General features: G+C 38.8%; 1 protein-coding gene across 13 annotated transcripts in view; it reads left to right on the forward strand.

The window, feature by feature from the left end:
* LOC148660032 (E3 ubiquitin-protein ligase TRIM21-like) overlaps window positions 1-13,887 on the forward strand; it is a 143,953-nt gene extending 130,066 nt beyond the window's left edge. For 4 of the 13 annotated variants that reach the window (XM_088637646.1, XM_088637674.1, XM_088637652.1 and 1 more), the window contains one exon: window positions 11,528-13,887. In XM_088637646.1, the coding sequence (XP_088493772.1) occupies window positions 11,528-12,054 (527 nt within the window). In that variant the 3' untranslated portion in view covers window positions 12,055-13,887. Of the gene's footprint in view, window positions 1-4,718; window positions 4,765-6,299; window positions 6,339-6,885; window positions 6,925-7,057; window positions 7,097-7,632; window positions 7,672-7,923; window positions 7,946-10,049; window positions 10,101-10,835; window positions 10,854-11,527 lie in introns of all 13 variants that reach the window. The other 9 variants (XM_088637677.1, XM_088637679.1, XM_088637678.1 and 6 more) reach the window with 3 other exon arrangements.
* The last annotated feature ends 1,243 nt before the right edge of the window (window positions 13,888-15,130 follow it).

The following is a 15,130-nucleotide window of genomic DNA, read 5'->3' on the forward strand; positions in this document are numbered from 1 at the left end:
GCTATTCTAATTGAACAGGTTTATTCTGTAATTACATGGCAACCTAACACCACGTTATGCAAGAAACATGCATAATACGCATTAAGAACTGGAACTGTAACTCTGAGAAAATATTTCTCACTTCTGACATCTCACACTCTATCAAAATATTCTCACATTCTATCAAAAAACACAAGTCTTTGTTGCAGTCTAAAGTGTATAGTATTTATCCCCAAAGAGGTCAAATATCAAGTTCAAGAAATACAGTATTTGTGCAATTAGGGAAAATAATAAATAATCTTATACAGATTGAAGTATGGATCTTTTCAAATAAGAAAATCTATTTTGACACTGTTAATAATAATTATGTACTCGTATATAAGTTTTTTTTAAGTTGCTTTTCTCAAAGCAATATTATTATAAATGTATTCAGTAGAGGCCCCTGCCAATACTGAATTTGCAATTACTATAGAGAAATTACTGCATGAGTTCCTTGTGTGTGTTACTAAAATATTAAAACCAGACAGGACAAGCAATATATACATTCTTTATCTCACATGTATAATATCATTAATAACTAGCCTTTTCAACATATTATTCCATCATAAAAACTTCTATAGTCTAAGAGTAGTCTAAATGGAGTTTGTAACGAAAGTTCGGGAGGGATGACGACAACCAGGTTCAATCTGACTTGGCCGTCAGTCATTCTCAATCGCTCCTGATGTCATTTCCTCTCCTGAAACACCATGAATACCTACGTGATCCCCTTCTCTCCCTCGCGTACATCTTTTGCATCCCCCTTCCACCCCATCTCCACCTCTGCAGCTCCCCCCCGGTCACTCCTCTCTCCAGATGGGGGTCTTCCAGCCCCCTCGTCCTCTGGCCAGGCTGTGAGCCCTCAGCCAAGCAGGTTACACCAGATTTTCACTCCATAATCCTTTCATAATGCTTTATTCTTGGGTGCTGTTCTTCCTAGTGAAGTGTCATTATCATTGTGGATTATTTTTGTCATTGTTGACTGAAATGAAAAACAGGTCAGTTACAAACATTTGCATCAGTTTTGTCATCACAATTAACATTGCTGGGGACATTGCAAAGGAAGAGGCTTCTCCCTCAGCGTGAGGGGCCTGGGCTACAGGTGCTGGTGCAAATTGCCTGGTATCTGGGTTAGGACTGGGAAAGGAACTCTGGGGCTCAGCTACGTTAACACATTCCTGGTAAGAAGCCACCTGTTCCTGATGGAGGACAACTAGATAGCAGCTCTATCACCCTGCAGCTCACAGCTGGCAACCCACTGAAGCTCAGCATATGTGAGCCTGGTCAGTACCTGAATGGGAGACCTGGGAAAAACTAAGGTTGCTGATGGAAGAGGAGTTAGTATGACCAGTAGGGGGTGCTCACACTGCGGTCTGTGTGGGTTCTAAAACCCCAGTATAGTGGCAGAGACACTACACTATAAAAAGACGCCATCCTTCGTATGAGACGTAAAACCGAGGTCCTGACTGTAGTCATTAAAATAGGGTATAGGCATTCACCCAGCACATGTAATGATCCTTCACCACCAGCCCAAAGTGGTTACCTCTGGGCGGTCCTCAGGTGAGGGCCCAGGACATTAATGGTCACCCGCTCTATTGATGTACTGACTGAGACCACCCTGGGGGTCCTTTGCAAGTTACACAGGCATCACAGTGACATCACCATGTGGCACATCCACATGTATGCATGTGGCCAATAATAATCTAGATGAAAGCATCCATCGAGTTCTTCCCATATGGGGTTCCTTCCATTTGTCACCCACCTATGGACCTCTGCTCCCTCTCTTCCAGGTTGGTCATGGTTCATCAAATGGGAGGCCTCACATGGCTGGTCACCATGGCTCTTAGCCTTCTTCGCAGTCTGACTTTGTGGCTTTTGGTAGCTTCCGGCTTGCACAGCCCGGGGTGAAGGATGGGGTAGGTCTGAGGTCTGCGGCTTCATGGGGCTGACACAGTCAGGGGGTTTTGGATGGCCCTGGTAGTGCGAAGGGTGAGATTAAGACCTTCCAGGAAAGAGACCACTTCTCAATGAAGATCCATGTTTTGCTTGGGCCACAAGTTCAACACCAAAATGCAAGCTTCCTGGTGGGGGTCCTTGAGCTTCTGTTGACTCAGCTCCACTAGTGCAGACATCTGCGTGCACATGTCTATATCCTCTCCTGTTGCTGTGCTCGATTTGAGGTGCATAGGTTGTAGCTGTCTGCCTGTGGGAAGGAGTTCTTGGTGCTCAATGGTGGCTGTGGAAACCCTGTCCAGCAGGGCCTGGCATGGTTTTCCCTCTATAGGAACTGTTAGATGATAATAGATCAAGGGCATTGTGGAGTGATCGCGCAGAGTTGGGTTGGTAGTTCAGGTGAGGGTTGAGTGGTCGTTGGGGGTCATTTCCCTGTTCTGATGGAGGTGCTGCTTTCGGGGCTGTGTTTGAGACCTCTGCATCCAGGCCTGAAGCCTTAGGGCAGAGTTTGGACTGATGGACATGTTGGCCTCTGCACCAGCTAGCCTCCAGTGAAGGTGCAGTATGCTCACTTCTGTCTCTTCTATATAGCGTGCCTTCTGAAGCACATTCACTGAGGTTGCCAGGCACACCTTGTGCCTCAGACTGTGGGCGGTAAGGCCATAGAAAAACCGGTTCTTCTTGCTCTTCCCTGGGAAACTGAGGACAGGCTCTGCAGGGGCGGTAACAGAGTTCAGCTACAAAGACTCCTATCCTATTGCCTGAGTGGCGGACTCGGTACTCATGCAGCTCCCGATGCAACAGCTCAGGCACTGAACCTCCAAACTGCTGATCAAAGGGCCTTAGGCCTCCCCATTTGGGCAATCGGCCAACTGAACTGCCAGGAAGGGTGCCTGCTATCAGATGGCTGCTTTCCATCTTTTTTCCTCTTTGCTTGTACGCGGCCGCATCTCTTTCTTGCTTTAGGTGAGGCAGTGAGAATCCCCCCTATCTAACACCAATGCAGTGAGCCCCCCCCCATTTCCCTTTCTGTCATGGTGTAGGAAGAGAGGCAGGAGACAGTAACTGCAACTCACTGATTTTATTTCCTTTTCTCTGTACAAGGGAATGCTAGTCACTGAGAGAGGGGGGGCAGGCAGGAGACAATGAGAGGAAGAAGGAAAGGGGCCCCATGTTTATAGAGATGAGTCTACAGAGGGAGATTACATACTGTACAAAACAAATTTAGGAAGAATCAGAAACCCCCATTCCTGAAACTGACAGACATATGGATAAAACGTTTTAAGATGGAATCTGTAAAGCTGACTAGTTTAGTAGTTTAGGCTCTGGTCCTGGTGAAACACACTGGGGAAACAGTTCTAAAAACAAACTGGATGGTTCAGTGGGGTAGGATATAAAATAAAACTGGCGTCAAGACAGACTGACGCTGTTTATTAACAAACCTTCGTGAGGCTTCTCTAGCTGAAGTCTTTTATCAGATTTTTGTGCAAGAACCTGTAATGGCTCTAGCAAGAAATGCAACATTTTGTTTCATTTTTTACTTAAGGTATATCATTAACCTGAGCCCCTGAACTGAATGGAGCAATGGGAATTCTGGAAGGGTGTAGACTTTGGGTGGGTGTGAGACATTTAGTTTCATTCCTGCGTCTCATTTGTCTATAACTGTACTGCAGGTTTGTGTGTCTGATGCAGCTGAGCTGCTGACTTCAACTTCTAACACATCTGGCTGGCTGGAACAGAGCTGTTTCACCCAGACTGATCCATGAATGCTTGCAACAGATCCTCACAGGAAGAAACTGTTCTACACATGACCTGGCAGTACGCCGAATTGTCACAGTACAAGTGCAACTCCCAGCGCTCTTTGCATTGTAACTGGCCAGGCTAAGAACTCAGTGTGATTGAAGAGCATAACAGGCTGTGTGATCCAGACTGTTATTTTCTTAAATAGTAAGACAAAAATAGAAGTGCAGTTTGTCAGAACAGAATATTTTCAGTTTTATGGGGGATTTTGGTACTTTTTGCAAAGCTTTTGTTAATCCGTAGGCGTTGTTTTGATTTTTCGAAAATGAAGAATCAGGGGTCCCAGACAATAGAACTCCCACAGATGCTGGGAACCACGTACAATAAACATCACACCCCTTGTGTAAATATCTCTGCTCTGTGGGGGTAATTTAATCACTTTTACTTTCAAGTCATGCTGACCTTAACTGTACTGACTTTACTGTAAAGAGTTTTATTTAGCTTAATCATCAACCAGCCAAGCTGAACTGAACTTAAAGCGCAACAAAAATAGATACTGTACTGTTGTCAAAATATTACAAGTCTCTGGGTGCTAAAATACCACTTCTGACTGAGTAATAATCAGGCAAAACTGCATCAAGGGTAGGATCAAGGACAGGGATTTGTGTAATGGTGGCTGATTTGCTTTAAAAAACATAACAGCAAAACTCACACCTCCTGCTTAAGATATCATACTACTTACATATCAGTGATGTGTGGGATCAAAGTCCTTGACTTTCACAGAACATTTACAACACGGGACGTTAAAAGATATAACTTTATATTTTTGTGTTGGCAGTAATTTAACATAACAGGACAAGTATAGTCAGGAAGGGATAGTGTAAGAATGATTATCAATGTATTGTTGTGAATCCCCCCCAGACTGGTGACTTTCGAATATCTATACAGAATTTGTAAAGAGTATTTTTTTAACAATACATAATTCTTAAAAATTTTTACTTTTATTTCAGCTCTTCCTGATTTGGAATTCCTGGAGACATGACTCCTCAGAAAATGGTGAGTTTACATCAGTAAAAGTGCAGCTATTGCAATAAAATTAACCTCAGAACTATCAACTAAGCTGGCTGGAAAACAAACATTTACTTAATGTTATTTGTACATAACGTGTATGTAGTGTTGTCGGATTTTATTATTTTAAATAATTCATGCTAAATTACTGGATTTGTTCTGTGCTGCTGTGATAACTGGCAGTAAAGAATGAGGAACCGCTTAGTGGTCTTCCCTGAGATCAACGAACAGTTCTTTCCAGACCCTATGCGGACGACACAATTCAGAATAGTGAGGAAACACTGGGGAAAAAGCCACGCAGGAAACGGGGATCAAAACAGGGGGGCGTGTCCTTGATGCGCTGGTGTTCAGTGGGGTGAGTCCGGGACAAACAATTCAGTTCCAAAGGGGGAATCCAAAACGAAAGCAAAAGTCCAAAACCAGGAGGTCCATCCAAAAACAGACAATATAAAAACTAGAACCTGGTTGGAACTGGCGGAATGGGAACGGGACCCGGCGCTTCCAGGTCCCGGACTCACACGATACGGAGATCAGATGCAGAGCCAGGATTAACGTCAGCACCTGGCTTTTAAGGTGGACTGGGAACAGGGGACAGGTGCGGGGAATGAGGCAAACAAGAAAGAGCTGGAGCGCCCTTAAGGAGGAGGGACTACAGTACAATCGTGACATCATGAGTAACACAACCTAAAGAGATTAATTCCTTCAGCTCTTAAGGACCCACCTTTCCAGAAGGTGTTTCCACTTGGAAAGATGTGCCCATATAAAATCTTGTATTATCTTGGTAAGTATAGACAGTACAGGACAGGTTCAGGGCTTGAATAGAAGGTAACACCTTGGGCATCATGTCTGACACATCAGATTTCTTACATGTTTTACTGCGAAAACACACTAGAAAGAAACAGCCTACCAAAAAATAGAAAATACAAGAAAAATATTTAATTTTACTTTCTTCAAAATTCAAGATTTAAAGTCTTAACACATGTAAGAACCAAGATTATTGTCAGTGACTCTGAAATATGTGTACTGCTTTAGATAAAAATATGAGACTGTTAGAACAAAACTGTTAGGTTTTATAAAGCCAATTCCTTCCATGGTGTTTTTAGCCTTCCGAAATAAATAATAAAAATTAAAAAATGCAAGTTATATTATTATTATTATTATTGATCAACATGTAATGATAAAAAGACTTGTATGATGTTTAGGCTGACAATATAACCTTTCTACGCTGTAGGAGCCAAACTCTAACAAACTGATAACTGGTTAACCTTCATTTGACAGACAAACAAAAAAAACAGCATTCTCCTGGGACACTTATAAACCTCTAAACTGTCCTCTAAACCTCTAAACATTATATCTCTAAACTGTCAGATTTCATTGAGTGGCACATACTGTACTGTAGGTTCACCAATCAGAACAGGAAAATGCACAGCAAACGGCTGGCATTGTTACATTGATACAATTTTGTATAATGACCCTTTGTCTCTGCCTTCGGTCTGTGTTCTAATTTGAATTTGTTTCTTCAGGTCTTTCAACAAATTCAATCCTTCCTTGGCAGCTACCCTGTAAGGATGCTGGGTTTTTTAAAAATATTGCAAGCTTTTCTTTTGATCTTGCTGCTAAAAGTTGACAAAAATGAATGGTGTGACAGTACCTTTTCTTATTCATGTGGCAGTGTTTTCTCATTAATATATTGTTTTATTTTTTACAAAATAGTTTAATTTAGATGATACTGGAGATCCTTTGCACTTGAAATACATTTAGAAATGATCAAAATAGGTTGTATTATTCTGTTATTACTGTATATTATGTTATAACAGAAAGTGTAAGTTACTGGATAAAATTAAGTGCAGAAAATCTAGCCCCGTACAGATAGATTCAATGCCTGTATGAACTCTGCTTCTGTGTAGCTAATCTGAGCTAATGTATCATGGATTAAGATTACATACCAAGCAGCCACTTTTTGCTCAGATCCAAGAAAATGGTGACCAGAAAAATGCAGTCTTCATGAAGGGTTTACTGTAATGACTTATTACGTAATTATGTAATTTATTATTAACTTATTATCATCTCACCTTGGGTTTGTGATTTAATTTGGATTTATATGTTCAGGTATTACGACAAATTCAAGCTGTTCTTGAAAACTATGGGGTAAGGATGTTGAGTTTTTGATATTTTACAGTGTTTGCAATGGGTGTTGCAAAGATTTAATTCACTGTTTTTGTTATTAACTCTTATCATCTTATCCTTTGGTTTGTGTTCTAATTTGGATTTATATCTTCAGGTATTTCAACGAATCCAAGGCTTCCTTGACAACTATACAGTAAGGATGTTGAGTTTTTGATATTTCGTATTTGATTTATTTCTTCAGAATTTTCAACCAAATTCACAGTAAGGACGTTAAATTTGGGATATGTTGCAGAGTTTTTGCTTTTGTGTGTAAAAATGACACATTATCATGTCTGTGGCACTTGGATATAGAAAATTAAAGATTATGCTATCAGATTGAGATTTGAAAAACACAGCTTTTAAAGCAGAGGTAGTCTTGTTTCCTTATTTTATAATGTTATCATTTATAGTTGGTTGTGTTGTCTTTTGAGTTTGCTGCTATAAGTTGACAAAAACAACTGGTAGGATAGTACCTTGTCTCATTAATATGTTTAGTGGGAAGTTTAATTTAAATAGGTTCACTTAAATGGGGTAGGAGATCCCCTGCATGAGCAATACTTTATAAAATGATTACAAAATATGTTGTTTATGATCATGAAAAGTGTAATGTGAAGTATAGGTTACTACAGAAAATTATAATTATTATCTCATCCTTTGGGTCAGTGTTCTAATTTGGATTTATTTCTCCAGGTATTTCAACTAATTCAATACTACCTTGGCAGCTTTATAGTAAGAACATTAAGGTTTTTTTATATTTTGGCACATTTTTGCTTTTGTGATTATATTTTTACTGTTAAAAGGGGCACATTTGCATTTTGGGAAAAAGACTGTCCTTTTTATGGCCACATTATGCATTTCATAGCTCCATGAGTTTCAGTATCATCTCAGAAAGTGCAATCCTTGCTTTCAGTTAGCCCACATTAAGCATTTCAGAAATAAATACAAATAAAGTACTAATTTATATTCTTCTCATTTTCATAGGAAGACTCTAAAAGTACAAGGGGTAAGTTTTCATAGCAATATTTTCAGCAAGATGTTTTTGATTAATAACATGCTGTTATTTATTATTTCTCAATAATTTTGTGAAATGTATTGTTTGTTTTTTGTTCACATTCAAATTTCTTAAACATTTTTCATGTCATCTCTCTGCTGTTCAAGAGGAAAGAGGACAGATTTGATCAAAACAACTAATACCTATGATGATGTTTAATAAATTTCTATGATACAGTAACTTGATGGATTCAAATATATCGATGCACTTTGCTTTATGTACTGTCATTGAAACAAAGACTGCCTCACTGTCTGTGCTGTACATTTTAAGTTCAGGAATAAAACTTTGCTGAATTCCTTCGTTTTTGGGGGTGCCATCACCATAATTTACATCCTTATGGTCCTTGTCATCCCTTAAATATATTACGTCTTATGGGAGAAAATTACCCTGTTAGTGTCATTTTAATTACCATCACAAATTTCTGGACCATATCTAGACACTAAACAGTGACGTCCCGTGCATACAGTTCATTTAAATTAAAATTAATGCATGAAAATATTCAAAATATCATGTCACTTATCTACATACAGAAATCTGTCTTTAAAGTGTGATTAGTGTGATTAGTTTCATCACATTAATCACATTAATATTATGATTATTAAATTCAAATATTGAGTCTTCATTTCTTTATTCATTGGTTTTACTACAGTGTTAATGTGTATAGTATGTGATGTTGGTTTTTAGCAGATGCAATTTCACATTGTAAGTTGTGATATGATGCACACAGATGTCTTTCATAGTTGTCAGAAAATGAACAATTTAAAAGGGAATTGCAGTCCCAATTTCTCACACCAGTTAAATCGCAAAATAAATGTAAAATTTAAAAATTCGCCATGTTGTCAAGAGTTCCCATGAATTGTGCTTTCATGCAGCCCTTCCAGCTCACTAGTCTCTGTAATGAGTAATGCAATGTGATGTACGAGTGAATAAATACAGTTTTTGCAGCAGATATTTCACCATAGAAATGTTCCAACTTGATCTGCACGCAGAGTTAACAAGTAATTTCCATTTATCAGCAAAACTGTCTGAAAGTCGAGAGCAATATATCTGTTGGATTAAAAACAGTGTATTCACAAGTCTGCTTGTTTACAATGCAACACCTCACCTCGTTCTCTTGTCCCATTTTGAATCACAGCCAATGAGGGCAATATGGTGCTGCACATTCATCTATTCTGTGATGTAAATTGGAGGTTTCACATTTTACTGTGTATATTTGACTTTCATTTAAGTTTAAAATGCACACAATGCCAATTCTTCCTAACCCTGAAATATAAAAATAGCATTGCAGTTCCCCATAAATCACTATATAATCATTTCCTTAAAAACCATTATATAGATACATATACTGTATATATGTAATGTATAGATGCTGTTTTCTAAAAAATGATTTGAAAAGAATAATGGAATAAAGGACATTTTGAAGTGGCTTAAATAAGCGTGGTGCAGTGGCTAAGGATCTGTGCCTGTGCCTTTGGCTGGAAGGTTGCTGGTTCAAGTCCCATGGCTGGCAGAGGAATTCTACTCCACTGGGCCCCTGAGCAAGGCCCTTAACTCCAACTGCTCCAGGGGTGCTGTATAAATGACTGACCCTGTGCTCTGACCCCAAACATCTCTCCCTGTCTGTGTGTCTCATGGAGAGCAAGCTGTGATATGCAAAAAGACAAATTCCTAATGTAAGAAATTGTATAGGGCTAAAGTGGTCTGATCTGACATTAGTTAGTATACTGGGCAGTCGTCTGTGTTTCTACAGTAGTTAGTGTAGTGAACAGTCTTCTGTGTTTCTACAGTAGTTAGTGTAGTGGGCATTATACATGCATTAATATTGACAATATTAATGCATGTATATATCAAGGTCTGAAAAAGTGAGTTGAATTATTTCATAAGTTTTGAAAGAGGTTTTCAAAGAGGTTCAGCACATTACTCCTGTCTCTGTTTGACACCTCTCATATGCAGATGATTTTTTGCATTAAACAATAACGAAATGGGGGTCTTACTCTTTTCAGTTATTTAAAGCCTATATTAGATCCAGTTATTAACCGTAAATGTGTATTTGCAGAGAGAGCAAAGTGGATCATACAAGCTTTGAAAAGGGAGAGTAAGGAGATCTGTAAGTACTAAAATGTTTGCAGAATAACGTCTGTTTGCTTGTTTCATTGCTGAGCACCAGTGCCTACTGCTTGTTGGGATTGATTTTATTAAAATCTACAAGGAATCAGAAATCTAGAATTGTATCAGTTTCTGTTTTGAATTACTACAGGACTTCAACTTTCCTTCACTTGTCTAGATATAGTACAATACCTTTTCTGTTCCGGGTTCTTAATCCTTGCATTCAGCTGCAGTTTTCTCCAGACAAACATTTTGGACAGGGCTTTCCAGTCCTCATCTTTGAAGGAGAGCTGTGTCTGCAGGTTTTCCAGGTCTTTTAAAGCAGTAGTTCCTACATGGGAGATGTTAAATTGGTGCGGTTAAGTCACTGAACAGCTTGTTTATCTTGTTTATCTAGTGTCCTTTTATCAGGTTTAAAGCCTTCCTCTTTAAAATCCTGACCTATAATTGTGTTTAAAACACTGTATTTTACCACACAAGACCTTTTCAAAATGCTCTTAAATACCTTATAAATGTATGGAAAAGTCTTAACGATAAAGTCTCGAGATACGTTACTGTCCAAACTCTTAAAGTAATCTCTTCATAAAACTGGTTCTGACCCACACAGTGAAAATGGGCTTAATGTGCTTAATTAATTTGTTTTACAAAATGGAATTTGTTCATTTGTTTTAAAAGAGGTCAATGTCTGTTTACTGTATGAATTAACAGAGGTTTTATCTCTTTTTAAATATTGCAGTGAAACTGGCCTTGGAAGGTATTTTCTTTCTTGTTATCAACTTGTCTGTTTAATTTTACATTTTTATTCAAAACATTAGTGATATTTTGTGAATTTAATTTAGAAGTATTTATAAACCAATGTGGAAGCATTTGCAATTGTTAGATTTTTGTGGAAATAACAAAGCGTTTGATGTTATATTTCATATACTGTACTATTAACTAAAATGATGATAATCCATTTTAGTTTTATATTTCATATAAAGATAACTCAATGTTTTTTCAGAACACATGATTAATGGTAAGATGTAAGTTATTTGTTAGATGTAGGCTAGATTGCACGCCAATAGTTTGAATATTAATACTTAATCACTTTTTTGCACAAATTCTAAAATTGCTGTTCTTTAGAAGGCCGTTAGCGTGAGTAGGAGTCTCAGTGAATACTGTTTGTACTACCTGTTTCTGAGACAAAGGCTAGAGAAGAGTTAGGGGGTGTCCTGGTCTTAAGTGTGCTTTAAAGAAATAGATTTTTACAGAAAACCATTATTGACATGTTAATGGATGCAATTTATTAGAATAAAATGTCAGCACACAAATCATGTAGAAGAATCATTGAATAGTATTTGGATTTTAGTTTCTAAAACCAGAATGTACTATCAGGTGAAATCTTTGTGCTTTGTCCTAAATTCTCTCCCTGTTCTTCTTTACCCACAGTGGATGTGACCCTGGATGAGGACACAATGAACCCCTACCTGAAAGTGTCAGAAGATGGCAGATCAGTGTGGTGGACAGAGCAGCGCCAGAATCTCCCTGACAATCCTGAGCGGTTTGATGAATACCCCTGTGTGCTGGGCAACAGGTTACCAGCAGAGAGGTGTGGGAGTTGCTGGGAGGTGGAGGTTGGAAACAAGACGTCCTGGGAGCTGGGAGTGGCCCGAGACTCAGTGTGCAGGAAGGGGCAACTGAGTCTGAGCCCTGGAGCTGGGTTTTGGGTCCTGAGTCTTTGGGATGGGAAGCTGACGGCCATGACTGACCCAGAGACCCCATTGGACACAGAAGTTCCTACTAGAGTGGGGATCTATGTGGACTATGAGGAGGAGAAAGTCTCCTTCTACAATGCTGTGGACGGCTCCGACATCTACACTTTTAAAGAAAAAATAGACAGGAACGTTCAACCATTCTTCTCCCCTGGCAACAATGATAAGGATCCTCTTTGTATTACACAACCTTCAGGGGCATGAACCTGCTGCTAGGAAAAGGGATACATCATTTTCCCTAAGAATATTTACATTCAGTGCCCTCCAGATCTGTGTATACTGCTGACAAAATAGGGACTGAAACATATAATAGAATGAGTTATTATCTATATTTGACTATGTAATTATAATAGCATTGCACAGCGAAAAGTCATATTTTTCATGTTTATCACATTTATTTACACCTTCAGTTTGTAAAGTCAAACAGAAACAAATCTTCAATAACATTTTGCTCGATTAATGTGCAGTGGAAGTATTGAGAAATATATAGAGACTCCTAAAGTTTCCTGTGACTCAGTCAAAATTGATAAAGATTCTAACTGCACACAAAAATGTCCTCAAGTGGTGAATCCTTCAGAATATGTGTGATTCCTAATCGGAATGAAACACTAGCAAGTGGGCAAGCAGAAGTGTGAGCAGGCAGGTGCGTTTGCAGCAGGAGACAGACTGGTGCAGAGAGTGCATGCGTGGTCCAGGCACACACAGTCCAGAGCCACGAATAGGGGTAAACAAAGTTTACAACCGATAGATGAGGTACAAAGCACTAGAGGAGAATTCAGTGAACACTGTCAGGGTGAAGGGAATGTCTAAAACCCAGGATAAAAACAGCAAGAACTAGGAACTCAGAATATAGCTACAGTAGAAACATAGCAAACTTTGTGAGAGAGTTTCTGAGCACTCCAGGATCACAACTGTAATTACTTGAACCACCTGAGGCAGACATAATAATTAATTGCCTCCAGGTGGTACAAGACTTCCTGTATTCATATTGGCATCCATGACAACTGGTGCTGCTTTACGGGTACTGCTTAAATCTGAGTTGGCCCTGCAGTGCACCAACGGAGAGAAGCATGACAGTTATTTATTTCATTGGGTGGTGTGAGTAAATACAGAGAGCATTCCAGCTATACATAATACCCTTGTATGTTATTAGCTGGAAGGTCCATATCTATTCCCTAACTTTCAAACAATATATTTCAAAATAAGGAATGCTCTAAGGACCTTCAAACTTTCAAAAACAATAATGTGCAGAAGAGAATTAGGAATTAGGAATAATTGGAGATGAGAAAGGTCACAAGGACTGTTGTGTGAAATTCTTCATCCAAGGAGCAGGACACAGTCTTTTGTGGGCTCAGTTGTTTTATTGAGCTCAATAATGACATCAAAGCGCGTTGGGTCTGCCCCGCAGAACAGACAAACCGCAAGGGTTTCCCAGCTCTTATATACAGTATGATCTCAGGAAGATGGTTTGTTTCACCACTTCATGTGTATTCGTCTTGCCCTTTGATATGTAGCATGAGTTGACCGGTTGGTTCTGTCTCAAGTCCTGTCCTTTGATGTGTAGCTGTCCTTTGATATGTAACATGAGTTGACCTGCTAAGTCCTGTCCCAAGTCTTGTCCTTTGATGTGTAGCTGTAATTGTTGGCGCTGCTTAAGAGATGTTAAAACAGCCGACATATTACACAATGCACCTGAAACAACACTGTAATGTTGAATACAGATAAATTATATATATATATTTTCCATCAATAATATAAATAAGTGTTTTTCTACTTCAAGGACAGTATGGGAAAATTAACTATAATTATTTACTTCACGCTGAGTATTGTTTCCTGACTTACATTTACAACGTATTTGCTTCACTTTACATATTATTTCATGTCTATATATAAGTATATTCAGGAATCCGATAATGACCTGCTAAAGTGTAAATTTCAACTATTGTAAAGTCCAAATTGTGCAAATTGCTAAATGTAGCTTTATTTAATAATGTATTTTTATGACAGCAATAAAATGTTTTCAAGTTCTCTAATAAATCCAGACTGGCTGTGGGTACAAGGAAATAAAAGATGTGACACGCATAGGGTCCAACTACTCCTGCCTGCTACAGTGTGACACCAGGATAACACATAGCTTAGTCATAGATCCACAAAGACGTCCTATTGAACACAGTATATGATATACTATACTGTAGATTGCTGCACATTGATTTCTTGAGGCTACTGTGGTCCCAAGATCTGAAGGAGTTTAGAGAAGGTGACTCTCTTGGTTTGACTCTAGTCAGATGGCTTGGCACTACAGGTTGGGACACATGTACATTAGAAAGGGTATACTATTTAGCTTATCTAGTCTTATTGATGGTTTCAATATCATGGCTGGACAGCTTGTTCAGGACTCCTACAACATCTGTTCCCAAATTTCCCTGTGATAGTAACGGTTATTCTAGATGATCCACAACTGTTTTACACGTTTTTACTAACATCACGAACAGTTCACCTGCCTGCAGCAATGGTATCAGTATCAATTCAGCTACATTACTGTCTGAATCACCTGTGGTTCTCACTCCCAGTAAGAGCAGTCTAGATCTCTCTCTGATTCCCCTTCATCTTCATGAAAAGAGAAAGGATCCAGGGATATTAAGCAATGGAGAGCACTACAAAGAGCAATGCAGGAATGGGTGTGGCCAGTGAGAAAGAATGGCCAAAAACATAAAAATCTGGGGTACGACTTTCAGGATATCAAAGTTTCAAGTGTGAAAAACTTACCTGTAAATGCATGGAAGTGTTCTAAAAAGAAAACAGTCTTGTCATTGAAAGCTGGAGGGAAGTCTGATACTATTAAAAAAGAAATCTGATGTCTTTCTGGAAAAAAAAGTCCTGAAAACCCTGTGTAATCACTGCTTTGATACCTTGTTATAAACAACTGGCCTCCTATTTTGTCAATGTTTGGATCAACGATACAGAGTAAGGAAGGACACAGTGGGGAAAAATAAACAGATACACCAAGGAGAAGCTCAGTAAATTGACCTACAATAAAAATATGAATAATAAAAAGGATAATTTCCCATCAAGTATTTTATGTAAGTATAGAGAATATTCCTTGCACCACACTAGTTTACATTTGTGTGAGATGAAAGACTGAGTGACTTTTTTTGTAAACGTATGTACTCATGTTTTAAAATGAAAGTAGTTTTTAGCCTTTAAGGTCACACCCAAGTATTATAGTCCACAATAATTAACAGCTCTTTTCAACTGTCACATACTGTACAGTTCATCCTGT

Source organism: Lepisosteus platostomus, chromosome 6 (genome assembly GCF_059453375.1).
Source record: "Lepisosteus platostomus isolate fLepPlt1 chromosome 6, fLepPlt1.hap1, whole genome shotgun sequence".
NCBI classification, from domain to species: Eukaryota; Metazoa; Chordata; class Actinopteri; order Semionotiformes; family Lepisosteidae; genus Lepisosteus; species Lepisosteus platostomus.